Here is a 27,088-nt window from a genome sequence, read left to right as displayed (position 1 = left end):
AATCATCGAGGATTAGCCGGAGGGCCGGAGAACTAAAAGCCCAGGAGGATATATTACAGAGCGAGAGAGAGAGAGAGAGGGAGAGAGGGAGAGAGAGAGCGAGGGAGAGAGAGAGGGATAGAGAGAGAGGGAGAGAGAGGGATAGAGAGAGAGGGAGAGAGAGGGATAGAGAGAGAGAGAGAGAGGGATAGAGAGAGAGGGAGAGAGAGGGATAGAGAGAGAGAGAGAGAGGGAGGGAGGGATAGAGAGAGAGAGAAGGATAGAGAGAGAGAGAGAGAGAGGGAGAGGAGGAGGACAGAACCATCGCTGCGTCGATCTCACGCGCTAAGAGGATTTAAGGGGCGGCCAAAGATGAGTGAAGGACAGAGGGAGGGAGGGAGATCCAGAGAGAGGGAGGCCAGCCAGCTCCGGGGTGGACTCGGAAGGTCATGTTCCTCTATGTGAAGACCGAGGGGACAATGAACAACCCGGGCAGATGCTCGGGGCCCAAGGGGGCCCAGACGGACAAGCTGAGGAAGTCGGTCAGGGGCCTGGCGAGGTCAAAGGGCGCCGTCGGGCCTAGGCCGGGCCCGAAGCCTGCGGAGAGGCCGCCGGGACAGCAGGCCGGGGAGCGAGGGGAGGAGGGGGGTTCATGGCAGGGGGTGGAGGAGCCCAGGAGGCCGGGGTCCCTCCGGAGGGCCCGGTGGCCGAGGGGGTGGCCCGGGGAGGAGGGAGGGAGCCGGGAGGGCCAGGCCCCCGGCCGGGAGGAGAGGGCCTCAGGCTCGGGCTCGGGCTCGGGCTCGGGCTCGGGGTCAGGCCGCTCGGAGCCTCCCAGGGAGCAGGGGGGAGACGGGTTGGGGAGGAAGGGCCCCGGGAAGGAGGCCGGGTCGGAGGTCAAGAGGGCCGGATCGGTCAACAAGGCCGGGAAGGCTTCCCGCAGAACGGGGTCTTGGAAGGCGGCGAGGCCCAGCTCCTCGCCGGAAGCGGAGAGGCTAGAGGCACAGGAGACGCACCCCAACCTGGATTCCGCCTTCGGGCAGGTAAGAGATTGACCTCGACCGGAGGGTCAGCGCCGAGGGAGTGCCGCACTGTCGGATGGTCAGTACTGAGGGAGTGCCGCACTGTCGGAGGGTCAGTACTGAGGGAGTGCCGCACTGTCAGAGGGTCAGTACTGAGGGAGCGCCGCACTGTCGGAGGGTCAGTACTGAGGGAGTGCCGCACTGTCGGAGGGTCTGTACTGAGGGAGTGCCGCACTGTCAGAGGGTCAGTACTGAGGGAGCGCCGCACTGTCGGAGGGTCAGTACTGAGGGAGTGCCGCACTGTGGGAGGGTCAGTACTGAGGGAGCGCCGCACTGTCGGAGGGTCAGTACTGAGGGAGCGCCGCACTGTCGGAGGGTCAGTACTGAGGGAGCGCCGCACTGTCGGAGGGTCAGTACTGAGGGGGTGCCGCACTGTCGGAGGGTCAGTACAGAGGGAGTGCCGCACTGTTGGAGGGTCAGTGATGAGGGAGCGCCGCACTGTCGGAGGGTCAGTACTGAGGGAGTGCTGCACTGTCGGAGGGTGAGTACTGAGGGAGCGCCGCACTGTCAGAGGGTCAGTACTGAGGGAGAGATGCACTGTCGGATGGTCAGTACTGAAGGAGTGCCGCACTGTTGGAGGGTCAGTGATGAGGGAGTGCCGCACTGTCGGAGGGTCAGTACTGAGGGAGTGCCGCACTGTTGGAGGGTCGGTGCTGAGGGAGTGCCGCACTGTCGGAGGGTCAGTACTGAGGGAGTGCCGCACTGTCGGAGGGTCAGTACTGAGGGAGCGCCGCACTGTCGGAGGGTCAGTACTGAGGGAGTGCCGCACTGTCGGAGGGTCAGTGCTGAGGGAGTGCCGCACTGTCGGAGGGTCAGTACTGAGGGAGTGCCGCACTGTCGGAGGGTCAGTACTGAGGGAGTGCCGCACTGTCGGAGGGTCAGTACTGAGGGAGTGCCGCACTGTCGGAGGGTCAGTGCTGAGGGAGCGCCGCACTGTCGGAGGGTCAGTACTGAGGGAGTGCCGCACTGTCGGAGGGTCAGTACTGAGGGAGGGTCGCACTGTCAGAGGGTCAGTACTGAGGGAGGGTCACACTGTCGGAGGGTCAGTACTGAGGGGGCTGAATGGGGGCCTCCTCCTGTTCTCTGTGTAACAGGCTCGAGTCTTAAACCCTTTGCTCAACTACTTAGCAAAATGGGATGACTGCGAGAGTTTAAGGGGATTACAGAGCAGTCAGGCTGAGGATTAATTGTGCCTTCAGCAATTAAGTGGGCAAAGATCCTGCTGTCGGATTAGGAAGTGGGAATGCTGCGTTGGAGAAGGACAGCGCCGGGGGGGGGAGATGGAGAGGAGTTCGGGGAAGAGGTTGGTGTGCTCTGAACATCTCTTCTCTGGCCCGCTCTCCCTGCCCACCATCTTGGCCAAAATCGGCAAGGAGAGGGCTTCTCCCGCTCGCTCCCCTCGGTGGGTTTGGCATCGTTGGCCCTGCTTTCCCAGTCACCCTCAGGGCCCGCGAGGGGTCCGAGCACAGTCCTGCTCGGGCCCACACTGGCCGCAGGCTCTAACCCCTGCCCCACCAGCAGCAGCAGCAGCACATAAAGGGCCGCCGCTGTGGGGCGTGACAGGACCAGCAGCGCAAAATGAGCCTCCCTTTCCCCCTCCACCTTGTCCGAACGGGTCCTCAATGCATTCCCAGTGTCAGCGTCGAGCGCTCCCAGGGCAGGTACAGCACGGGTTAGATACAGTGTAGAGCTCCCTCTACATTACCCCGACAGTGTCCCACCCTCTCCCCACTTTATACCCAGTGTCAGCATCGAGCGCTCCCAGGGCAGGTACAGCACGGGTTAGATACAGTGTAGAGCTCCCTCTACATTACCCCGACAGTGTCCCACCTCTCCCCACTTTATACCCAGTGTCAGCATCGAGCGCTCCCAGGGCAGGTACAGCACGTGTTAGATGCAGCACTTGCCTGTTTTTGCGGGGAGCGGGTTTGAAGTGTTTTATCATTTCGGTCAGGAATACAGCGGTGAAATGGTTAATGGTCAGAGCCGACCGACCATTACAGAAGGAGAAGCGGTTTTAAATCGGCCTGGGAGATCATGTCGCTGTGAAGTGGATAATCTGTTAAACTGAGAGTAAGAAGCTCTGTAATCCAAATAAGAGCTGAATGTCTCTTACCATTGAGGCAACAGCATTAATACAGGAGCTTGTACCCAGTCAAAACCCCCTCCCACGCTGCACACCATTGTCAGGGGACGTGACCCATGATTATATATTAGGAAAATGTACAGAGATAGGGAGGGGTGTAGGGGCTGGAGGAGGTTACAGAGATAGGGAGGGTTGTAGGGGCTGGAGGAGGTTACAGAGATAGGGAGGGGTTGTAGGGGCTGGAGGAGGTTACAGAGTTAGGGAGGGTTGTAGGGGCTGGAGGAGGTTACAGAGGTAGGGAGGGTTGTAGGGGCTGGAGGAGGTTACAGAGATAGGGAGGGGTGTAGGGGCTGGAGGAGGTTACAGAGATAGGGAGAGGTGTAGGGGCTGGAGGAGGTTACAGAGATAGGGAGGGTTGTAGGGTCTGGAGGAGGTTACAGAGATAGGGAGGGTTGTAGGGGCTGGAGGAGGTTACAGAGATAGGGAGGGCTGTAGGGGCTGGAGGAGGTTACAGAGATAGGGAGGGTTGTAGGGGCTGGAGGAGGTTACAGAGATGGGGGGGTAGTAGGGGCTGGAGGAGGTTACAGAGATAGGGAGGTGTGTAGGGGCTGGAGGAGGTTACAGAGATAGGGAGGGGTTGTAGGGGCTGGAGGAGGTTACAGAGATAGGGAGTGGGTGTAGGGGCTGGAGGAGGTTACAGAGATAGGGAGGGGTGTAGGGGCTGGAGGAGGTTACAGAGATAGGGAGGGTTGTAGGGACTGGAGGAGGTTACAGAGATAGGGAGGGTTGTAGGGGCTGGAGGAGGTTACAGAGATAGGGAGGGTTGTATGGGCTGGGGGAGGTTACATAGATAGGGAGGGTTGTAGGGGCTGGAGGAGGTTACAGAGATAGGGTGGGTTGTAGGGGTTGGAGGAGGTTACAGAGATAGGGAGGTGTGTAGGGACTGGAGGAGGTTACAGAGATAGGGTTTGGGGGACTGGAGATGGTTACAGAGATAGGGAAGGGTGTAGGGGCTGGAGGAGGTTACAGAGATAGGGAGGGGTGTAGGGGCTGGAGGAGGTTACAGAGATAGGGAGGGGTGTAGGGGCTGGAGGAGGTTACAGAGATAGGGAGGGGTGTAGGGGCTGGAGGAGGTTACAGAGATAGGGAGGGTTGTAGGGGCTGCAGGAGGTTACAGAGATAGGGAGGGGTGTAGGGGCTGGAGGAGGTTACAGAGATAGGGAGGGTTGTAGGGGCTGGAGGAGGTTACAGAGATAGGGAGGGTTGTAGGGGCTGGAGGAGGTTACAGAGATAGGGAGGGGTTGTAGGGGCTGGAGGAGGTTACAGAGTTAGGGAGGGTTGTAGGGGCTGGAGGAGGTTACAGAGATAGGGAGGGTTGTAGGGGCTGGAGGAGGTTACAGAGATAGGGAGGGTTGTAGGGTCTGGAGGAGGTTACAGAGATAGGGAGGGTTGTAGGGGATGGAGGAGGTTACAGAGATAGGGGGGGTTGTAGGGGCTGGAGGAGGTTACAGAGATAGGGAGGTGTGTAGGGGCTGGAGGAGGTTACAGAGATAGGGAGGGGTTGTAGGGGCTGGAGGAGGTTACAGAGATAGGGAGTGGGTGTAGGGGATGGAGGAGGTTACAGAGATAGGGGGGGTTGTAGGGGCTGGAGGAGGTTACAGAGATAGGGAGGTGTGTAGGGGCTGGAGGAGGTTACAGAGATAGGGAGGGGTTGTAGGGGCTGGAGGAGGTTACAGAGATAGGGAGTGGGTGTAGGGGCTGGAGGAGGTTACAGAGATAGGGAGGGGTGTAGGGGCTGGAGGAGGTTACAGAGATAGGGAGGGTTGTAGGGACTGGAGGAGGTTACAGAGATAGGGAGGGTTGTAGGGGCTGGAGGAGGTTACAGAAATAGGGAGGGTTGTATGGGCTGGGGGAGGTTACATAGGCAGGGAGGGTTGTAGGGGCTGGAGGAGGTTACAGAGATAGGGAGGGTTGTAGGGGCTGGAGGAGGTTACAGAGATCGGGAGGTTTGTGGGGGCTGGGGGAGGTTAGAGAGATGGGAAGGGTTGTAGGGGCTGGAGGAGGTTACAGAGATAGGGAGGGGTTGTAGGGGCTGGAGGAGGTTACAGAGATAGGGAGTGGGTGTAGGGGCTGGAGGAGGTTACAGAGATAGGGAGGGGTGTAGGGGCTGGAGGAGGTTACAGAGATAGGGAGGGTTGTAGGGACTGGAGGAGGTTACAGAGATAGGGAGGGTTGTAGGGGCTGGAGGAGGTTACAGAGATAGGGAGGGTTGTATGGGCTGGGGGAGGTTACATAGATAGGGAGGGTTGTAGGGGCTGGAGGAGGTTACAGAGATAGGGAGGGTTGTAGGGGCTGGAGGAGGTTACAGAGATAGGGTGGGTTGTAGGGGTTGGAGGAGGTTACAGAGATAGGGAGGTGTGTAGGGACTGGAGGAGGTTACAGAGATAGGGTTTGGGGGACTGGAGATGGTTACAGAGATAGGGAAGGGTGTAGGGGCTGGAGGAGGTTACAGAGATAGGGAGGGGTGTAGGGGCTGGAGGAGGTTACAGAGATAGGGAGGGGTGTAGGGGCTGGAGGAAGTTACAGAGATAGGGAGGGGTGTAGGGGCTGGAGGAGGTTACAGAGATAGGGAGGGTTGTAGGGGCTGCAGGAGGTTACAGAGATAGGGAGGGGTGTAGGGGCTGGAGGAGGTTACAGAGATAGGGAGGGTTGTAGGGGCTGGAGGAGGTTACAGAGATAGGGAGGGTTGTAGGGGCTGGAGGAGGTTACAGAGATAGGGAGGGGTTGTAGGGGCTGGAGGAGGTTACAGAGTTAGGGAGGGTTGTAGGGGCTGGAGGAGGTTACAGAGGTAGGGAGGGTAGTAGGGTCTGGAGGAGGTTACAGAGATAGGGAGGGTTGTAGGGGCTGGAGGAGGTTACAGAGATAGGGAGGGTTGTAGGGGCTGGAGGAGGTTACAGAGATAGGGAGGGTTGTAGGGTCTGGAGGAGGTTACAGAGATAGGGAGGGTTGTAGGGGATGGAGGAGGTTACAGAGATAGGGGGGGTTGTAGGGGCTGGAGGAGGTTACAGAGATAGGGAGGTGTGTAGGGGCTGGAGGAGGTTACAGAGATAGGGAGGGGTTGTAGGGGCTGGAGGAGGTTACAGAGATAGGGAGTGGGTGTAGGGGCTGGAGGAGGTTACAGAGATAGGGAGGGGTGTAGGGGCTGGAGGAGGTTACAGAGATAGGGAGGGTTGTAGGGACTGGAGGAGGTTACAGAGATAGGGAGGGTTGTAGGGGCTGGAGGAGGTTACAGAAATAGGGAGGGTTGTATGGGCTGGGGGAGGTTACATAGGCAGGGAGGGTTGTAGGGGCTGGAGGAGGTTACAGAGATAGGGAGGGTTGTAGGGGCTGGAGGAGGTTACAGAGATCGGGAGGTTTGTGGGGGCTGGGGGAGGTTAGAGAGATGGGAAGGGTTGTAGTGGCTGGAGGAGGTTACAGAGATAGGGAGGGTTGTAGGGTCTGGAGGAGGTTACATAAATAGGGAGGGTTGTAGGGGATGGAGGAGGTTACAGAGATAGGGAGAGTTGTCGGGGCTGGAGGAGGTTACAGAGATAGGGAGGGTTGTAGGTGCTGGAGGAGGTTACATAAATAAGGAGGGTTGTAGGGGATGGAGGAGGTTACAGAGAAAGGGAGGGTTGTAGGGGCTGGAGGAGGTTACAGAGATAGGGAGGGTTGTAGGGGCTGGAGGAGGTTACAGAAATAGGGAGGGTTGTAGTGGATGGAGGAACTTACAGAGATAGGGAGGGTTGTAGGGGCTGGAGGAGGTTACAGAGATAGGGAGGGTTGTAGTGGATGGAGGAACTTACAGAGATAGGGAGGGGTGTAGGGGCTGGAGGAAGTTACAGAGATAGGGAGGGTTGTAGGGACTGGAGGAGGTTACAGAGATAGGGAGGGTTGTAGGGGCTGGAGGAGGTTACAGAGATAGGGAGGGTTGTATGGGCTGGGGGAGGTTACATAGATAGGGAGGGTTGTAGGGGCTGGAGGAGGTTACAGAGATAGGGAGGGTTGTAGGGGCTGGAGGAGGTTACAGAGATCGGGAGGTTTGTGGGGGCTGGAGGAGGTTACAGAGATAGGGAGGGTTGTAGGGGCTGGAGGAGGTTGCAGAGATAGGGAGGGTTGTAGGGGCTGGAGGAGGTTACAGAGATAGGGAGGGTTGTAGGGGATGGAGGAGGTTACAGAGATAGGGGGGGTTGTAGGGGCTGGAGGAGGTTACAGAGATAGGGAGGTGTGTAGGGGCTGGAGGAGGTTACAGAGATAGGGAGGGGTTGTAGGGGCTGGAGGAGGTTACAGAGATAGGGAGTGAGTGTAGGGGCTGGAGGAGGTTACAGAGATAGGGAGGGGTGTAGGGGCTGGAGGAGGTTACAGAGATAGGGAGGGTTGTAGGGACTGGAGGAGGTTACAGAGATAGGGAGGGTTGTAGAGGCTGGAGGAGGTTACAGAGATAGGGAGGGTTGTATGGGCTGGGGGAGGGTACATAGATAGGGAGGGTTGTAGGGGCTGGAGGAGGTTACAGAGATAGGGAGGGTTGTAGGGGCTGGAGGAGGTTACAGAGATCGGGAGGTTTGTGGGGGCTGGGGGAGGTTAGAGAGATGTGAAGGGTTGTAGTGGCTGGAGGAGGTTACAGAGATAGGGAGGGTTGTAGGGTCTGGAGGAGGTTACATAAATAGGGAGGGTTGTAGGGGATGGAGGAGGTTACAGAGAAAGGGAGGGTTGTAGGGGCTGGAGGAGGTTACAGAGATAGGGAGGGTTGTAGGGGCTGGAGGAGGTTACAGAAATAGGGAGGGTTGTAGTGGATGGAGGAACTTACAGAGATAGGGAGGGTTGTAGGGGCTGGAGGAGGTTACAGAGATAGGGAGGGTTGTAGTGGATGGAGGAACTTACAGAGATAGGGAGGGGTGTAGGGGCTGGAGGAGGTTACAGAGATAGGGAGGGATGTAGGGACTGGAGGAGGTTACAGAGATAGGGAGGGTTGTAGGGGCTGGAGGAGGTTACAGAGATATGGAGGGTTGTAGGGGCTGGAGGAGGTTACAGAGATCGGGAGGTTTGTGGGGGCTGGGGGAGGTTAGAGAGATGGGAAGGGTTGTAGTGGCTGGAGGAGGTTACAGAGATAGGGAGGGTTGTAGGGTCTGGAGGAGGTTACACAAATAGGGAGGGTTGTAGGGGATGGAGGAGGTTACAGAGAAAGGGAGGGTTGTAGGGGCTGGAGGAGGTTACAGAGATAGGGAGGGTTGTAGGGGCTGGAGGAGGTTACAGAAATAGGGAGGTTTGTAGTGGATGGAGGAACTTACAGAGATAGGGAGGGTTGTAGGGGCTGGAGGAGGTTACAGAGATAGGGAGGGTTGTAGTGGATGGAGGAACTTACAGAGATAGGGAGGTATGTAGGGGCTGGAGGAGGTTACAGAGATAGGGAGGGTTGTAGGGACTGGAGGAGGTTACAGAGATAGGGAGGGTTGTAGTGGCTGGAGGAGGTTACAGAGATAGGGAGGGTTGTATGGGCTGGGGGAGGTTACATAGATAGGGAGGGTTGTAGGGGCTGGAGGAGGTTACAGAGATAGGGAGGGTTGTAGGGGCTGGAGGAGGTTACAGAGATCGGGAGGTTTGTGGGGGCTGGGGGAGGTTAGAGAGATGGGAAGGGTTGTAGTGGCTGGAGGAGGTTACAGAGATAGGGAGCGTTGTAGGGTCTGGAGGAGGTTACATAAATAGGGAGGGTTGTACGGGATGGAGGAGGTTACAGAGATAGGGAGAGTTGTCGGGGCTGGAGGAGGTTACAGAGATAGGGAGGGTTGTAGGTGCTGGAGGAGGTTACATAAATAAGGAGGGTTGTAGGGGATGGAGGAGGTTACAGAGAAAGGGAGGGTTGTAGGGGCTGGAGGAGGTTACAGAGATAGGGAGGGTTGTAGGGGCTGGAGCAGGTTACAGAAGTAGGGAGGGTTGTAGTGGATGGAGGAACTTACAGAGATAGGGAGGGATGTAGGGGCTGGAGGAGGTTACAGAGATAGGGAGGGGTGTAGGGGCTGGAGGAGGTTACAGAGATAGGTAGGTTTGTCGGGGCTGGAGGAGGTTACAGAGATAGGGAGGGGTGTAGGAGCTGGAGGAGGTTACAGAGATAGGGAGGGTTGTAGGGGCTGGAGGAGGTTACAGAGATCGGGAGGTTTGTGGGGGCTGGGGGAGGTTAGAGAGATGGGAAGGGTTGTAGTGGCTGGAGGAGGTTACAGAGATAGGGAGGGTTGTAGGGTCTGGAGGAGGTTACATAAATAGGGAGGGTTGTAGGGGATGGAGGAGGTTACAGAGATAGGGAGAGTTGTCGGGGCTGGAGGAGGTTACAGAGATAGGGAGGGTTGTAGGTGCTGGAGGAAGTTACATAAATAAGGAGGGTTGTAGGGGATGGAGGAGGTTACAGAGAAAGGGAGGGTTGTAGGGGCTGGAGGAGGTTACAGAGATAGGGAGGGGTGTACGGGCTGGAGCAGGTTACAGAAGTAGGGAGGGTTGTAGTGGATGGAGGAACTTACAGAGATAGGGAGGGTTGTAGGGGCTGGAGGAGGTTACAGAGATAGGGAGGGGTGTAGGGGCTGGAGGAGGTTACAGAGATAGGGAGGGGTGTAGGGGCTGGAGGAGGTTACAGAGTTAGGGAGGGTTGTAGGGGCTGGGGGAGGTTACAGAGATAGGGAGGTTTGTCGGGGCTGGAGGAGGTTACAGAGATAGGGAGGGGTGTAGGAGCTGGAGGAGGTTACAGAGATAGGGAGGGTTGTAGGGACTGGAGGAGGTTACAGAGATAGGGAGGTTATGAGTCCATGGAGGGATTTGAAAACGAGGATGTGTATTTTAAAATCGAGGTGTTGTTTAACCGGTTGGGGGGGGGGGTCAGTGTGGGGTCAGCGAGCACAGGGGGTGACGGGTGAAGGGGATTCACTGTGAGCTCGGACACGGGGTGGGGGTGAGGGGCAGCTGAGTTCTGGATGAGCTGAAGTTTGCGGAGGGTAGAATGTAGGACAGCAGCCGGGAGAGCCTCGGAATAGACGAGTCCAGAGGGAGGGGGTCAGGGGCCTGGGTGAGGGCTTCCGCAGCGGATGAGCTGAGGCTGGGGTGAAGTCGGGGGGTTGTTATGGAGGTGGAGGTCAGCGTGCATGTTGAGGGAGCTGGGTCAGGGGTTAGGGTGAAACAGGATGGAGGTGATGAGGAAGGCTCTGGTCAGTAACTCAGCGGCTTCGGAGGGTGAGGCAGAGACCGACAGAGGGAGCAGTGATCTGAACCATCTCAGTGATGGTCGGAGACCACTCCCTCGTGACAGGATCGGTTGTGTGGTCCAGGGGTAGCGTCTCAGGGATTGACGGGGTCGGCTGAGGGGGTGCACAGGGAGAGGCAGTGAGGGAAAAGTATTATCGGTGGTTCAGTGTTTCGCAGACACAGGGTCATGTTCTGTGGATCAGGGTACGAAGGCCACCACAGTCGATCTGGGCATTCAAATATCCGAATGTTGACCATTGTAACGAAGCTTTTCCTGACTGTTGGAAAAACCCCATCTGTTTCTCTCCCAAAGGACAGCCGTAAGGCTGCCTCGAAACTGTCCTGTGGTCCAATTTGTCGGGAGGGCAATAACTGGGATAGCAAGAGATGCGCACACCGAACAAATTAAATATATACTGGAATGTTACAGTGAGGGGTGTGGGATATATCAGAGTGTTACAGTGAGGGGTGTGGGGTATATCAGAGTGTTACAGTGAGGGGTGTGGGGTATATCAGAGTGTTACAGTGAGGGGTGTGGGGTATATCAGAGTGTTACAGTGAGGGGTGTGGGGTATATCAGAGTGTTACAGTGAGGGGTGTGGGATATATCAGAGTGTTACAGTGAGGGGTGTGGGGTATATCAGAGTGTTACAGTGAGGGGTGTGGGATATATCAGAGTGTTACAGTGAGGGGTGTGGGATATATCAGAGTGTTACAGTGAGGGGTGTGGGATATATCAGGGTGTTACAGTGAGGGGTGTGGGATATATCAGAGTGTTACAGTGAGGGGTGTGGGGTATATCAGAGTGTTACACTGAGAGGTGTGGGGTATATCAGAGTGTTACAGTGAGGGGTGTGGGGTATATCAGAGTGTTACAGTGAGGGGTGTGGGATATATCAGAGTGTTACTGTGAGGGGTGTGGGGTATATCAGAGTGTTACAGTGAGGGGGTGTGGTATATATCAGAGTGTTACAGTGAGGGGTGTGGGATATATCAGAGTGTTACAGTGAGGGGTGTGGGATATAACAGTGTGTTACAGTGAGGGGTGTGGGGTATATCAGAGTGTTACAGTGAGGGGTGTGGGATATAACAGTGTGTTACAGTGAGGGGTGTGGGGTATATCAGAGTGTTACAGTGAGGGGTGTGGGATATAACAGTGTGTTACAGTGAGGGGTGTGGGGTATATCAGAGTGTTACAGTGAGGGGTGTGGGGTATATGTTGACCAATATTTTCTCTTCCTATAGGATCGGGAGTTGGCGGTCGAGGAGATTGACGGTGAGTTTATATCTTTATAAACCTTTTTCATTATCACACTGGACCCAAACCCCTTTCCGTTCACTCCCACTGTCCACAATCCCAACGGACCCAAACCCCTTTCCATTCACTCCCACTGTCCACGATCCCAATGGACCCAAAGCCCTTCCCGTTCACTCCCACTGTCCACGATCCCAATGGAACTAAACCCCTTCCCGTTCACTCCCACTGTCCACGATCCCAATGGACCCAAACCCCTTCCCGTTCAATCCCACTGTACACAATCCCAATGGTCCCAAACCCCTTTCCGTTCACTCCCACTGTCCACAATCCCAACGGACCCAAACCCCTTTCCGTTCACTCCCACTGTCCACAATCCCAACGGACCCAAACCCCTTTCCGTTCACTCCCACTGTCCACGATCCCAATGGACCCAAACCCCTTCCCGTTCACTCCCACTGTCCACGATCCCAATGGACCCAAACCCCTTCCCGTTCACTCCCACTGTCCACGATCCCAATGGACCCAAACCCCTTCCCGTTCACTCCCACTGTACACAATCCCAATGGACCCAAACCCCTTCTCATTCACTCCCACTGTCCACAATCCTAATGGAACCAAACCCCTTCCCGTTCACTCCCACTGTACACATTCCCAATGGTCCCAAACCCCTTCCCGTTCACTCCCACTGTACACAATCCTAATGGACCCAAAACCCTTCCCGTTCACTCCCACTGTCCACAATCCCAATGGACCCAAACCCCTTCCCGTTCACTCCCACTGTCCACAATCCCAACGGACCCAAACCCCATTCCCGTTCACTCCCACTGTCCACGATCCCAATGGACCCAAACCCCTTCCCGTTCACTCCCACTGTACACAATCCCAATGGACCCAAACCCCTTCTCATTCACTCCCACTGTCCACAATCCTAATGGAACCAAACCCCTTCCCGTTCACTCCCACTGTACACAATCCCAATGGTCCCAAACCCCTTCCCGTTCACTCCCACTGTACACAATCCCAATGGACCCAAAACCCTTCCCGTTCACTCCCACTGTCCACAATCCCAATGGACCCAAACCCCTTCCCGTTCACTCCCACTGTCCACAATCCCAATCCCAAACCCCTTCCCGTTCACTCCCACTGTCCACAATCCCAATGGACCCAAACCCCTTCCCGTTCACTCCCACTGTCCACAATCCCAATCCCAAACCCCTTCCCGTTCACTCCCACTGTCCACAATCCCAATCCCAAACCCCTACCCGTTCACTCCCACTGTACACAATCCCAATGGACCCTAACCCCTTCCCGTTCACTCCCACTGTCCACAATCCCAATGGACCCAAACCCCTTCCCGTTCACTCCCACTGTCCACAATCCCAATGGACCCAAACCCCTTCCCGTTCACTCCCACTGTTCACAATCCCAATGCACCCAAACCCCTTCCCGTTCACTCCCACTGTCCACAATCCCAATCCCAAACCCCTTCCCGTTCACTCCCACTGTACACAATCCCAATGGTCCCAAACCCCTTCCCGTTCACTCCCACTGTACACAATCCCAATGGACCCAAACCCCTTCCCGTTCACTCCCACTGTCCACAATCCCAATGGACCCAAACCCCTTCCCGTTCTCTCCCACTGTCCACAATCCCAACGGACCCAAACCCCTTCCCGTTCACTCCCACTGTACACAATCCCAATGGACCCAAACCCCTTCCCGTTCACTCCCACTGTACACAATCCCAACGGACTCAAACCCCTTCCCGTTCACTCCCATTGTCCACAATCCGAATGGACCCAAACCCCTTCCCGTTCACTCCCGCTGTACACAATCCCAATGGACCCAAACCCCTTCCCTTTACTCCCACTGTCCACAATCCCAATGGACCCAAACCCCTTCCCGTTCACTCCCAGTGTACACATTCCCAATGGACCCAAACCCCTTCCCGTTCACTCCCACTGTACACAATCCCAATGGACCCAAACCCCTTCCCGTTCACTCCCACTGTACACAATCCCAATGGACCCAAACCCCTTCCCGTTCACTCCCACTGTACACAATCCCAATGGACCCAAACCCCTTCCCATTCACTCCCACTGTACACAATCCCAATGGACCCAAACCCCATCCCATTCATTCCCACTGTACACAATCCCAATGGACACAAACCCCTTCCTGTTCACTCCTGCTGGACACAGTCCCAATGGACCCAAACCCCTTCCCGTTCACTCCCACTGTCCACAATCCCAATCCCAAACCCCTTCCCGTTCACTCCCACTGTCCACAATCCCAATGGACCCAAACCCCTTCCCGTTCACTCCCACTGTACACAATCCCAATGGACCCAAACCCCTTCCCGTTCACTCCCACTTTTCACAATCCCAATGGACCCAAACCCCTTCCCGTTCACTCCCACTGTCCACAATCCCAATCCCAAACCCCTTCCCGTTCACTCCCACTGTCCAAAATCCCAATGGACCCAAACCCCTTCCCGTTCACTCCCACTGTCCACAATCCCAATCCCAAACTCCTTCCCGTTCACTCCCACTGTACACAATCCCAATGGACCCTAACCCCTTCCCGTTCACTCCCACTGTCCACAATCCCAATCGACCCAAACCCCTTCCCGTTCACTCCCACTGTCCACAATCCCAATGGACCCAAACCCCTTCCCGTTCACTCCGACTGTTCACAATCCCAATGGACCCAAACCCCTTCCCGTTCACTCCCACTGTCCACAATCCCAATCCCAAACCCCTTCCCGTTCACTCCCACTGTCCACAATCCCAATGGACCCAAACCCCTTCCCGTTCACTCCCACTGTCCACAATCCCAATACCAAACCCCTTCCCGTTCACTCCCACTGTCCACAATCCCAATCCCAAACCCCTTCCCGTTCACTCCCACTGTACACAATCCCAATGGACCCAAACCCCTTCCCATTCACTCCCACTGTCCACAATCCTAATGGAACCAAACCCCTTCCTGTTCACTCCCACTGTACACAATCCCAATGGTCCCAAACCCCTTCCCGTTCACTCCCACTGTACACAATCCCAATGGACCCAAACCCCTTCCCGTTCACTCCCACTGTCCACAATCCCAATGGACCCAAACCCCTTCCCGTTCACTCCCACTGTCCACAATCCCAATTTACCCAAACCCCATTCCCGTTCACTCCCACTGTACACAATCCCAATGGACCCAAATCCCTTCCCGTTCACTCCCACTGTACACAATCCCAATGGACCCAAACCCTTTCCTGTTCACTCCCACTGTACACAATCCCAATGGACCCAAACACCTTCCCGTTCACTCACACTGTACACAATCCCAATGGACCCAAACCCCTTCCCGTTCACTCCCACTGTACACAATCCCAACGGACCCAAACCCCTTCCCGTTCACTCCCACTGTCCACAATCCCAATGGACCCAAACCCCTTCCCGTTCACTCCCGCTGTACACAATCCCAATGGACCCAAACCCCTTCCCTTTACTCCCACTGTCCACAATCCCAATGGACCCAAACCCCTTCCCGTTCACTCCCATTGTACACAATCCCAATGGACCCAACCCCTTACCATTCACTCCCATTGTCTACAATCCCAATGGACCCAAACCCCTTCCCGTTCACTCCCACTGTCCACAATCCCAATCCCAAACCCCTTCCCGTTCACTCCCACTGTCCACAATCCCAATGGACCCAAACCCCTTCCCGTTCACTCCCACTGTCCACAATCCCAATCCCAAACCCCTTCCTGTTCACTCCCACTGTCCACAATCCCAATCCCAAACCCCTTCCCGTTCACTCCCACTGTACACAATCCTAATGGACCCAAACCCCTTCCCTTTACTCCCACTGTCCACAATCCCAATGGACCCAAACCCCTTCCCGTTCACTCCCACTGTACACAATCCCAATGGACCCAAACCCCTTCCCGTTCACTCCCATTGTCCACAATCCCAATGGACCCAAACCCCTTCCCGTTCACTCCCACTGTCCACAATCCCAATCCCAAACCCCTTCCCGTTCACTCCCACTGTCCACAATCCCAATGGACCCAAACCCCTTCCCGTTCACTCCCACTGTCCACAATCCCAACGGACCCAAACCCCATTCCCGTTCACTCCCACTGTACACAATCCCAATGGACCCAAACCCCTTCCCTTTACTCCCACCGTCCACAATCCCAATGGACCCAAACCCCTTCCCGTTCTCTCCCACTGTACACAATCCCAATGGACCCAAACCCCTTCCCGTTCACTCCCACTGTACACAATCCCAACGGACCCAAACCCCTTCCCGTTCACTCCCACTGTCCACAATCCCAATGGACCCAAACCCCTTCCCGTTCACTCCCGCTGTACACAATCCCAATGGACCCAAACCCCTTCCCTTTACTCCCACCGTCCACAATCCCAATGGACCCAAACCCCTTCCCGTTCGCTCCCACTGTACACAATCCCAATGGACCCAAGCCCCTTCCCTTTACTCCCACCGTCCACAATCCCAATGGACCCAAACCCCTTCCCGTTCACTCCCACTGTACACAATCCCAATGGACCCAAACCCCTTCCCTTTACTCCCACTGTCCACAATCCCAATGGACCCAAACCCCTTCCCGTTCACTCCCATTGTTCACAATCCCAATGGACCCAACCCCTTACCATTCACTCCCATTGTCTACAATCCCAATGGACCCAAACCCCTTCCCGTTCACTCCCACTGTCCACAATCCCAATCCCAAACCCCTTCCCGTTCACTCCCACTGTCCACAATCCCAATGGACCCAAACCCCTTCCCGTTCACTCCCACTGTCCACAATCCCAATCCCAAACCCCTTCCCGTTCACTCCCACTGTCCACAATCCCAATCCCAAACCCCTTCCCGTTCACTCCCACTGTACACAATCCTAATGGACCCAAACCCCTTCCCTTTACTCCCACTGTCCACAATCCCAATGGACCCAAACCCCTTCCCGTTCACTCCCACTGTACACAATCCCAATGGACCCAAACCCCTTCCCGTTCACTCCCATTGTCCACAATCCCAATGGACCCAAACCCCTTCCCGTTCACTCCCACTGTCCACAATCCCAATCCCAAACCCCTTCCCGTTCACTCCCACTGTCCACAATCCCAATGGACCCAAACCCCTTCCCGTTCACTCCCACTGTCCACAATCCCAACAGACCCAAACCCCATTCCCGTTCACTCCCACTGTACACAATCCCAATGGACCCAAACCCCTTCCCTTTACTCCCACCGTCCACAATCCCAATGGACCCAAACCCCTTCCCGTTCTCTCCCACTGTACACAATCCCAATGGACCCAAACCCCTTCCCGTTCACTCCCACTGTACACAATCCCAACGGACCCAAACCCCTTCCCGTTCACTCCCACTGTCCACAATCCCAATGGACCCAAACCCCTTCCCGTTCACTCCCGCTGTACACAATCCCAATGGACCCAAACCCCTTCCCTTTACTCCCACCGTCCACAATCCCAATGGACCCAAACCCCTTCCCGTTCGCTCCCACTGTACACAATCCCAATGGACCCAAGCCCCTTCCCTTTACTCCCACCGTCCACAATCCCAATGGACCCAAACCCCTTCCCGTTCACTCCCACTGTACACAATCGCAATGGACCCAAACCCCTTCCCGTTTACTCCCACTGTCCACAATCCCAATGGACCCAAACCCCTTCCCGTTCACTCCCACTGTCCACAATCCCAATCCCAAACCCCTTCCCGTTCACTCCCACTGTCCAAAATCCCAATGGACCCAAACCCCTTCCCGTTCACTCCCACTGTCCACAATCGCAATCCCAAACCCCTTCCCGTTCACTCCCACTGTCCACAATCCCAATGGACCCAAACCCCTTCCCGTTCACTCCCACTGTCACAATCCTAATGGAACCAAACCCCTTCCCGTTCACTCCCACTGTACACAATCCCAATGGTCCCAAACCCCTTCCCGTTCACTCCCACTGTACACAATTCCAATGGACCCAAACCCCTTCCCGTTCACTCCCACTGTACACAATCCCAACGGACTCAAACCCCTTCCCGTTCACTCCCACTGTCCACAATCCCAATGGTCCCAAACCCCTTCCCGTTCACTTCCACTGTACACAATCCCAATGGACCCAAACCCCTTCCTGTTCACTCCCACTGTCCACAATCCCAATGGACCCAAACCCGTTCCCGTTCACTCCCACTGTCCACAATCCCAATGGACCCAAACCCCTTCCCGTTCACTCCCACTGTCCACAATCCCAATGGACCCAAACCCCTTCCCCTTCACTCCCACTGCACACAATCCCAATGGACCCAAACCCCTTCCCGTTCACTCCCACTGTCCACAATCCCAATATATTGTGGAGAGAGCGTGAAAGATGTTTAATTTAGTTCGAACATATAGGATTGATTTTGTCTCGAATAATTCCGATATTGATTCTTTCAGAACTTCGAGAAGCATTTAAGGAATTTGACAAGGATAAAGATGGTTTCATTAACTACAAGGACCTTGGGAACTGCATGAGGACCATGGGTTACATGCCCACTGAGATGGAACTCATCGAACTTTCCCAGACTATCTGTGAGTTACAACTTTTCCAATATTTACATACAGTGTAGAGCTCCCTCTACATTACCCCGACAGTGTCCCACCTCTCCCCACTTTATACCCAGTGTCAGCACCGAGCGCTCCCAGGGCAGGTTCAGCACGGGTTAGATACAGCGTAGAGCTCCCTCTACATTACCCTGACAGTGTGTGACTGCCCCTGACACCCTGAGCCCCATCACATTGTGTAATGTCATTCCCAAAGAGGGAATTGGGAGTATTCCAGACTCTCCCTCGCTCGTCATCTCGGAGTGAGGCGATGACGAGCTCCTCTCTCTGTTCTCGGGAGTTACCAGCGCATGGTCAGTCCTGTAGCTCGGGAAGGAGACTGCATTGGCAATGCTGGGAGGTACTCACCCATCACTCTAACCTGTCAAACACCATCAACAAGACAACCTGACTTCATCACCAATCTTCCACTCTCTCCTTCTCTCTTTCTCTGTCTTCATCTATCGATGTTCTCTGTCTCTCTCTCCCCCTCACTATGCCAATCTGCTTCCCTCTCTGTATCTTTCTGTCTGACTACCCGTCTCTCTCTCCCCGTCTCTCTCTCTCTTTCTGTCTGACTATCTGTCTCTCTCTCCCCATCTCTCTCTCTCTGTATCTTTCTGTCTGACTATCTGTCTCTCTCTCCATCTCCCTCTCTCTGTATCTTTTTGTCTGTCTCTCTCTCTCCATCTCCCTCCCTCTGTATCTTTCGGTCTGACTATCTGTCTCTCCCTCCCCATCTCTCTCTCTCTGTATCTTTCTGTCTGTCTATCTGTCTCTCTCTCCCCATCTCTCTCTCTTTGTATCTTTCTGTCTGTCTATCTGTCTCTCTCTCCCCATCTCTCTCTCTCTGTATCTTTCTGTCTGACTATCTGTCTCTCTCTCCCCATCTCTCTCTCTCTGTATCTTTCTGTCTATCTGTCTCTCTCCATCTCTCTCTCTCTGTATCTTTCTGTCTGTCTATCTGTCTCTCTCCATCTCTCTCTCTCTGTATCTTTCTGTCTGACTATCTGTCTCCCTATCCCCATCTCTCTCTCTCTGTCTCTCTCCCTCCACACTCTCTCTCTCTCTGTCTATCTCTCTCTCTCTCTCTCTCTCTCTGTCTCTGTTTCACTCTCTCTCTGTCTCTCTCTCTCTCTCTCTGTTTCTCTCTCTGTCTTCCCTCTCTCACTTTCTCTGCCTCTCTTTCTCCCTCAGCCGGGGGTCGTGTGGATTTTGAAGATTTCCTGGCCCTCATGGCTCCGAAGCTATTGACGGAGACAGCTGATATGATCGGGATGAAGGAGCTCCGGAACGCGTTCAGGGAGGTGAGTGTGAGACCGGGAGCACCGACAGGGGCTTGGAAAACACTCTCACCATCGGTAGAAATGAGCTCTTTCCCACAGTGGGGGTGGACCCCCACAGCCCACCACCGACGCACAGTAGCAGCAGTGTGTGTACCATCGACAAGATGCACTGCAGCAACTCACCAAGGCTCCTTCGACAGCACCTTCCAAACCCACGACCACTACCACCTAGAAGGACAAGGGCAGCAGACACATGGGGAACACCCACCACCTGGAAGTTCCCCTCCGAGCCACTCACCATCCCGACTTGGGAATATATCGGCCGTTCCTTCACTGTCGCTGGGGTCAAAATCCTGGAACTCCCTCCCTAACAGCACTGTGGGTGTACCTACACCGCATGGACAAAATCCTGGAACTCCCTCCCTAACAGCGCCGTGGGTGTACCTACACCACACGGACAAAATCCTGGAACTCCCTCCCTAACAGCACTGTGGGTGTACCTACACCACACGGACAAAATCCTGGAACTCCCTCCCTAACAGCACTGTGGGTGTACCTACACCACAGGGACAAAATCCTGGAACTCCCTCCCTAACAGCGCTGTGGGTGTACCTACACCACACGGACAAAATCCTGGAACTCCCTCCCTAACAGCGCTGTGGGTGTACCTACACCACACACGGGGACAAAATCCTGGAACTCCCTCCCTAACAGCGCTGTGGGTGTACCTACACCACACACGGGGACAAAATCCTGGAACTCCCTCCCTAACAGCGCTGTGGGTGTACCTACACCACACACGGGGACTGCAGCGGCTCAAGAAGGCAGCTCACCACCCACCACCTTCTCAAGGGGGGCAATTAGGGATGGACCACAGCCCTACACCCACATGAATTAAAAAACATAAGAATAGGACAGGGCCCAATGGGAGGGAGTTTCCTGCGAGCAAATTGGTTGCGGTAGATATTGTTTTAAATGCTTTGATGGGGGCGTGGGTGTCGCTGGCAAGGCCAGCATTTGTTGCCCATCCCTAATTGCCCTTGAGTGACTCGCTGGACCCACTCCAGAGTCGACCACCTTGCGATGGGTCTGGAGTCACATGTAGGCCAGACCAGGTAAGGGCGGCAGATTTCCCTCCCCCCACTCCCCCAGCTAAAGGGGGATTAGTGCACCAGAGAGGGGTCTTTCCGACGATCGACAAGGGTTATTCCACTTCTCCGTTGAATTCCAATCCCATCATCTGCTGCGGGATTCGACCCTGGGACCCTGGAGATTCACATGACGACGTTCCCTCAGCGACCAGGCTTCAGAACGGGTCTCACCCATAGGCCGGGGTGAAATGAGAGGGGAGGAGATGGGGGGGGGTGCAGAGGGAGGGAATGGAGAGATGTGAACATGAGGGAGCGTCAGGAGGAGGTGGAGGGAGGCGGAAGTGAGGGAGGGAGAGGGAGTGGAGGAGGAGGAGGAGGAGGGGGAGGAGGAACAGGAGGAGAGGAGGGGGAGGAGGTGGAGGGAGGCTGAAGCGAGGGAGGGAGAGGAAGTGGAGGAGGGAGTGGAGGAGGAGAGGAGGAGGAGGGTGAGGGGGTGTTGGGAGAGGAGGTGGAGGGACAGGAGGAGAGGAGGAGGTGGAGGGAGGCTGAAGAGAGGGAGGAAGAGCGAGTGGAGGAGGGAGTGGAGGAGGAGAGGAGGAGGAGGGGGTGTTGGGAGAGGATGTGGAGGGACAGGAGGAGAGGAGGGGAGGAGTTGGAGGGAGGCTGAAGCGAGGGAGGGAGAGGAAGTGGAGGAGGGAGTGGAGGAGGAGACAGGAGGAGGAGGAGGAGGAGGGGAGGGGGAGGATGGGGAGGGGGAGGATGGGGAGGGGGGTGTTGGGAGAGGAGGTGGAGAAGGTGGAGGAGGTGGAGGGAAGCTGAAGAGAATGAGGAAGAGGGAGTGGAGGAGGGAGTGGAGGAGGAGACAGGAGGAGGAGGAGGGGGTGTTGGGAGAGGAGGGGAAGGTGGAGGGACAGTTGGGGAGCCGGGAGAGGAGGTGGAGGGAGAGGAGTTGGAGGGAGAGGAGTCGAGGACAGAGAGCAAGTGGAGGGAGAGGAGGTGGAGGGGAGGTGGAGAAGGTGGAGGGATGGGCGGGGAGGAGGGAGAGGAGGGGATGAGGAAGGGAGGGAGGGGAAGGGAGGAGAGGAGGAAGAGGAGGTGGTGGAGGGAGAGGAAGTTGAGGAGGTGGAGGGACAGGCGGGGAGGAGGGAGAGGAAGGGATGAGGAGGGGATGAGGAAGGGAGGGAGGGGAAGGGAGGAGAGGAGGGAGAGGAAGTTGAGGAGGTGGAGGGTGGACGGACTGTCCAAAGAGGTCTAGGTAGAGGGACCCTCTAATGAGGGAACTTACTCATATCCCCTCACTGTCTTGGAGGAGGGGGAGGAGGTCCAGGAGGTGGATGGAGGAGGAGGTGGAGGGCTGGAAAAGTGGAGGTACCCTCCAATGAGGGAACTCACTCAAACTCCCCTCACTGCCTGGGCGGAGGGAGAGGAGGTGGAGAGGGGCAGAGGGACTCCTGAATGAGGGAACTCACTCACACTCGCCCTCGCTGTCCTGCCTCCAGTTCGATGCCAATCATGACGGGAAGATCAGCACCTCCGAGCTCCGGGAAGCCATGAAGAAGCTGATGGGGGAGCATCTACCCTCGAGGGAGATTGAGGAGATTCTCCGTGACGTTGACCTGAATGGGGACGGCCTGGTGGACTTTGAGGGTGAGCCAGAGGGTTACTGGGGGGGGTAACGGGGGTAAATGGAGGCCAGCGATGATGTCAATGTCTTTGGCGAGGGAGAGGTTCCATCTCCCTCTCTCCCAGATGGAGGAGGCAATTCCCTCACTGTGGGGTCGGAGCCCACATAGTGACTCCGGCCTACTCGATCCCGCTCCCTCAACACCCCCACCCCATTCCAGCTGTGTCAAATCCAGATGTAACATCGCTCGCCCCCCAGACCAGCCTCACTCACTCCACTGTGGGAATCCTCACCCAGGGGATTATCACCTCCGGACACCATTCCAATAAACTCCCAGCTCCCCTCCCACATTCTACACCCCTCCCTATCTCTGTAACCCTCCTCCAGCCCCTACAACCCTTCCTATCTCTGTAACCTCCTCCAGCCCCTACACCCCTCCCTATCTCTGTAACCCTCCTCCAGCCCCTACAACCCTCCCTAACTCTGTAACCTCCTCCAGCCCCTACAACCCTCCCTAACTCTGTAACCTCCTCCAGCCCCTACAACCCTCCCTATCTCTGTAACCCTCCTCCAGCCCCTACAACACTCCCTATCTCTGTAACCTCCTCCAGCCCCTACACCCCTCCCTATCTCTGTAACCTCCTCCAGCCCCTACACCCCTCCCTATCTCTGTAACCCTCCTCCAGCCCCTACAACCCTCCCTAACTCTGTAACCTCCTCCAGCCCCTACAACCCTCCCTATCTCTGTAACCTCCTCCAGCCCCAACAACCCTCCCTATCTCTGTAACCTTCTCCAGCCCCAACAACCCTCCCTATCTCTGTAACCTCCTCCAGCCCCTACAACCCTCCCTATCTCTGTAACCTTCTCCAGCCCCAACAACCCTCCCTATCTCTGTAACCTCCTCCAGCACCTACAACCCTCCCTATCTCTGTAACCTCCTCCAGCCCCTACACCCCTCCCTATCTCGGTAACCTCCTCCAGCCACTACAACCCTGCCTATCTCTGTACCCCTCCTACGACCCTCCGAGATCTCTGCGCTCCTCCAATTCCGGCCTCTTAACCATCCCTCGATTTTAATCACTCTACCATTGGCGGCCGTGCCTTCAGCTGCCTGGGGCCCTGAGCTCTGGGATTCACTCCCTAAACCTCTCCACCCCTTTTTCTCACTGTCTCTCATTCTTTTTAAGAAATTCTTTAAACTCTCCCCCTTTGATCGAGTGATTGGTCGGATGTCCTAATATCCTCTTCTGTGTCTTGATCTGCCTGATTTACACTGCACTGCTCTGATATGTGTACGTTAAAAATGCCAAAAAGATAGTGACATAGGGACCAGTACTGAGGGAGCGCCGCACTGTCCAAGGGTCAGTACTGAGGGAGTGCCGCACTGTCGGAGGGTCAGTACTGAGGGAGCGCCGCACTGTCGGAGGGTCAGTGCTGAGGGAGTGCCGCACTATCGGAGGGTCAGTACTGAGGGAGTGCCGCACTGTCGGAGGGTCAGTACTGAGGGAGTGTCGCACTGTCGGAGGGTCAGTACTGAGGGAGTGCCGCACTGTCAGATGGTCAGTACTGAGGGAGTGCCGCACTGTCGGAGGGTCAGTACTGAGGGAGTGCCGCGCTGTTGGAGGGTCAGTACTGAGGGAGTGCCGCGCTGTCGGAGGGTCAGTACTGTGGGAGCGCCGCACTGTCGGAGGGTCAGTACTGAGGGAGTGCCGCACTGTCGGAGGGTCAGTACTGAGGGAGTGCCGCACTGTTGGAGGGTCAGTACTGAGGGCGCGCCGCACTGTCTGCCCTTCCTTGGATCTGAGGCACTCTGAAGTCGATGGGGTGGCTGAAAATTCTCCATTTTTGCCCACAGAGTTTGTGCGAATGATGTCCCAATAGCCCTGCAACTGTCCCTCCCTACGAGTTTCCTATCTGGGCCCACCATTCGCCGTGGCTTCCTTTCCCACATCTCCGGACTGCTCTTCTAGATGGACTTTGTAACTGCGAAGCACCGACCGCTGGAGCCTCGGTGTCAGCCTCGCTTTCGGCCGCGCTGATGCCCTCAAAACTCTCACCGTTCGTCGGGGGACTAAGGGGTGCGTCCTTTAATGATGCCGCTTCATGCATCTCTGCCCCATCGTCTGCCCCTCAACCTAACCCCACCCTCTACCTTCCCTCTGAACCCCACTGGCCCAGCATCGAGGCAGAGAGCGACCAACTCAAAGGCTTTAATCCAGGAACGGTGAGGCTTACAGCTCATCCAAACTAGGGCGGTTAGCATCTGTTTAAAGAGGGAGTCTCTCCCTCGGGGACCCTGTTTAAAGAGGGAGTCTCTCCCTCGGGGACCCTGTTTAAAGAGGGAGTCTCTCCCTCAGGGACTCTGTTTAAAGAGGGAGTCTCTCCCTCGGGGACCCTGTTTAAAGAGGGAGTCTCTCCCTCGGGGACCCTGTTTAAAGAGGGAGTCTCTCCGTCGGGGACCCTGTTTAAAGAGGGAGTCTCTCCCTCGGGGACCCTGTTTAAAGAGGGAGTCTCTCCGTCAGGGACCCTGTTTAAAGAGGGAGTCTCTCCCTCAGGGACTCTGTTTAAAGAGGGAGTCTCTCCGTCGGGGACCCTGTTTAAAGAGGGAGTCTCTCTGTCGGGGACCCTGTTTAAAGAGGGAGTCTCTCCGTCGGGGACCCTGTTTAAAGAGGGAGTCTCTCTGTCGGGGACCCTGTTTAAAGAGGGAGTCTCTCCGTCGGGGACCCTGTTTAAAGAGGGAGCGTCTCCCTCGGGGACCCTGTTTAAAGAGGGAGCGTCTCCCTCGGGGACCCTGTTTAAAGAGGGAGTCTCTCCCTCGGGGACCCTGTTTAAAGAGGGAGTCTCTCCCTCGGGGACCCTGTTTAAAGAGGGAGTCTCTCCCTCGGGGACCCTGTTTAAAGAGGGAGTCTCTCCCTCGGGGACCCTGTTTAAAGAGGGAGTCTCTCCCTCGGGGACCCTGTTTAAAGAGGGAGTCTCTCCCTCGGGGACCCTGTTTAAAGAGGGAGTCTCTCCGTCGGGGACCCTGTTTAAAGAGGGAGTCTCTCCCTCGGGGACCCTGTTTAAAGAGGGAGTCTCTCTGTCGGGGACCCTGTTTAAAGAGGGAGTCTCTCTGTCGGGGACCCTGTTTAAAGAGGGAGTCTCTCCGTCGGGGACCCTGTTTAAAGAGGGAGTCTCTCCCTCGGGGACCCTGTTTAAAGAGGGAGTCTCTCCGTTGGGGACCCTGTTTAAAGAGGGAGTCTCTCCCTCGGGGACCCTGTTTAAAGAGGGAGTCTCTCTGTCGGGGACCCTGTTTAAAGAGGGAGTCTCTCTGTCGGGGACCCTGTTTAAAGAGGGAGTCTCTCCCTCGGGGACCCTGTTTAAAGAGGGAGTCTCTCTGTCGGGGACCCTGTTTAAAGAGGGAGTCTCTCTGTTGGGGACCCTGTTTAAAGAGGGAGTCTCTCCGTCGGGGACCCTGTTTAAAGAGGGAGTCTCTCCCTCGGGGACCCTGTTTAAAGAGGGAGTCTCTCCCTCGGGGACCCTGTTTAAAGAGGGAGTCTCTCCCTCGGGGACCCTGTTTAAAGAGGGAGTCTCTCCGTCGGGGACCCTGTTTAAAGAGGGAGTCTCTCCCTCGGGGACCCTGTTTAAAGAGGGAGTCTCTCTGTCGGGGACCCTGTTTAAAGAGGGAGTCTCTCCGTTGGGGACCCTGTTTAAAGAGGGAGTCTCTCCCTCGGGGACCCTGTTTAAAGAGGGAGTCTCTCCCTCGGGGACCCTGTTTAAAGAGGGAGTCTCTCCCTCGGGGACCCTGTTTAAAGAGGGAGTCTCTCCCTCGGGGACCCTGTTTAAAGAGGGAGTCTCTCCCTCGGGGACCCTGTTTAGAGAGGGAGTCTCTCCTTTGGGGGACCCTGTTTAAAGAGGGAGTCTCTCCCTCGGGGACCCTGTTTAAAGAGGGAGTCTCTCCTTTGGGGGACCCTGTTTAAAGAGGGAGTCTCTCCCTCGGGGACCCTGTTTAAAGAGGGAGTCTCTCCGTCAGGGACCCTGTTTAAAGAGGGTGTCTCTCCGTTGGGGACCCTGTTTAAAGAGGGAGTCTCTCCCTCGGGGACCCTGTTTAAAGAGGGAGTCTCTCTGTCGGGGACCCTGTTTAAAGAGGGAGTCTCTCTGTCGGGGACCCTGTTTAAAGAGGGAGTCTCTCCGTCCGGGACCCTGTTTAAAGAGGGAGTCTCTCCTTTGGGGGACCCTGTTTAAAGAGGGAGTCTCTCCGTTGGGGACCCTGTTTAAAGAGGGAGTCTCTCCCTCGGGGACCCCGTTTAAAGAGGGAGTCTCTCTGTCGGGGACCCTGTTTAAAGAGGGAGTCTCTCCCTCAGGGACTCTGTTTAAAGAGGGAGTCTCTCCCTCGGGGAGCCTGTTTAAAGAGGGAGTCTCTCCCTCGGGGACCCTGTTTAAAGAGGGAGTCTCTCTGTCGGGGACCCTGTTTAAAGAGGGAGTCTCTCCCTCGGGGACCCTGTTTAAAGAGGGAGTCTCTCCGTCAGGACCCTGTTTAAAGAGGGAGTCTCTCCGTCGGGGACCCTGTTTAGAGAGGGAGTCTCTCCGTCGGGGACCCTGTTTAAAGAGGGAGTCTCTCCGTCAGGGACCCTGTTTAAAGAGGGAGTCTCTCCTTTGGGGGACTCTGTTTAAAGAGGGAGTCTCTCCGTCGGGGACCCTGTTTAAAGAGGGAGTCTCTCCTTTGGGGGACTCTGTTTAAAGAGGGAGTCTCTCCGTCGGGGACCCTGTTTAAAGAGGGAGTCTCTCTCAGGGTTCCATTGTTTTGAAGGTTCCTTCACTTAGC

At 56.0% G+C, this 27,088-nt stretch overlaps 1 protein-coding gene across 1 annotated transcript; it reads left to right on the top strand.

The window, feature by feature from the left end:
• Positions 1-428: 428 nt before the first annotated feature.
• Positions 429-24,278, top strand: LOC144677070 (calcium-binding protein 1-like). The gene is made up of 6 exons (XM_078537328.1): positions 429-1,019; positions 11,653-11,683; positions 18,139-18,273; positions 19,483-19,592; positions 22,162-22,309; positions 24,143-24,278. The coding sequence occupies exons 1-6, from the start codon at positions 429-431 to the stop codon at positions 24,166-24,168; spliced, it is 1,041 nt and encodes a 346-aa protein (XP_078393454.1). The 3' UTR covers positions 24,169-24,278.
• Positions 24,279-27,088: the final 2,810 nt, after the last annotated feature.

This window comes from Cetorhinus maximus, unplaced genomic scaffold, assembly GCF_964194155.1.
Source record: "Cetorhinus maximus unplaced genomic scaffold, sCetMax3.hap1.1 HAP1_SCAFFOLD_2195, whole genome shotgun sequence".
In the NCBI taxonomy this organism is placed as follows: Eukaryota; Metazoa; Chordata; class Chondrichthyes; order Lamniformes; family Cetorhinidae; genus Cetorhinus; species Cetorhinus maximus.
Note: the sequence above shows the minus strand (reverse complement) of the source record. Positions and strands in the feature narration are given on the sequence as shown.

What these genes read in the sequence shown, in the direction of transcription:
- LOC144677070 (XM_078537328.1), top strand. Translation starts at nt 429, where the DNA reads ATGTTCCTCTATGTGAAGACCGAGGGGACAATGAACAACCCGGGCAGA. An exon ending in TGGATTCCGCCTTCGGGCAG is followed by an intron (nt 1,020 to 11,652) that starts GTAAGAGATTGA and finishes CTCTTCCTATAG; the next exon opens with GATCGGGAGTTGGCGGTCGA. An exon ending in TCCGGAACGCGTTCAGGGAG is followed by an intron (nt 19,593 to 22,161) that starts GTGAGTGTGAGA and finishes TCCTGCCTCCAG; the next exon opens with TTCGATGCCAATCATGACGG.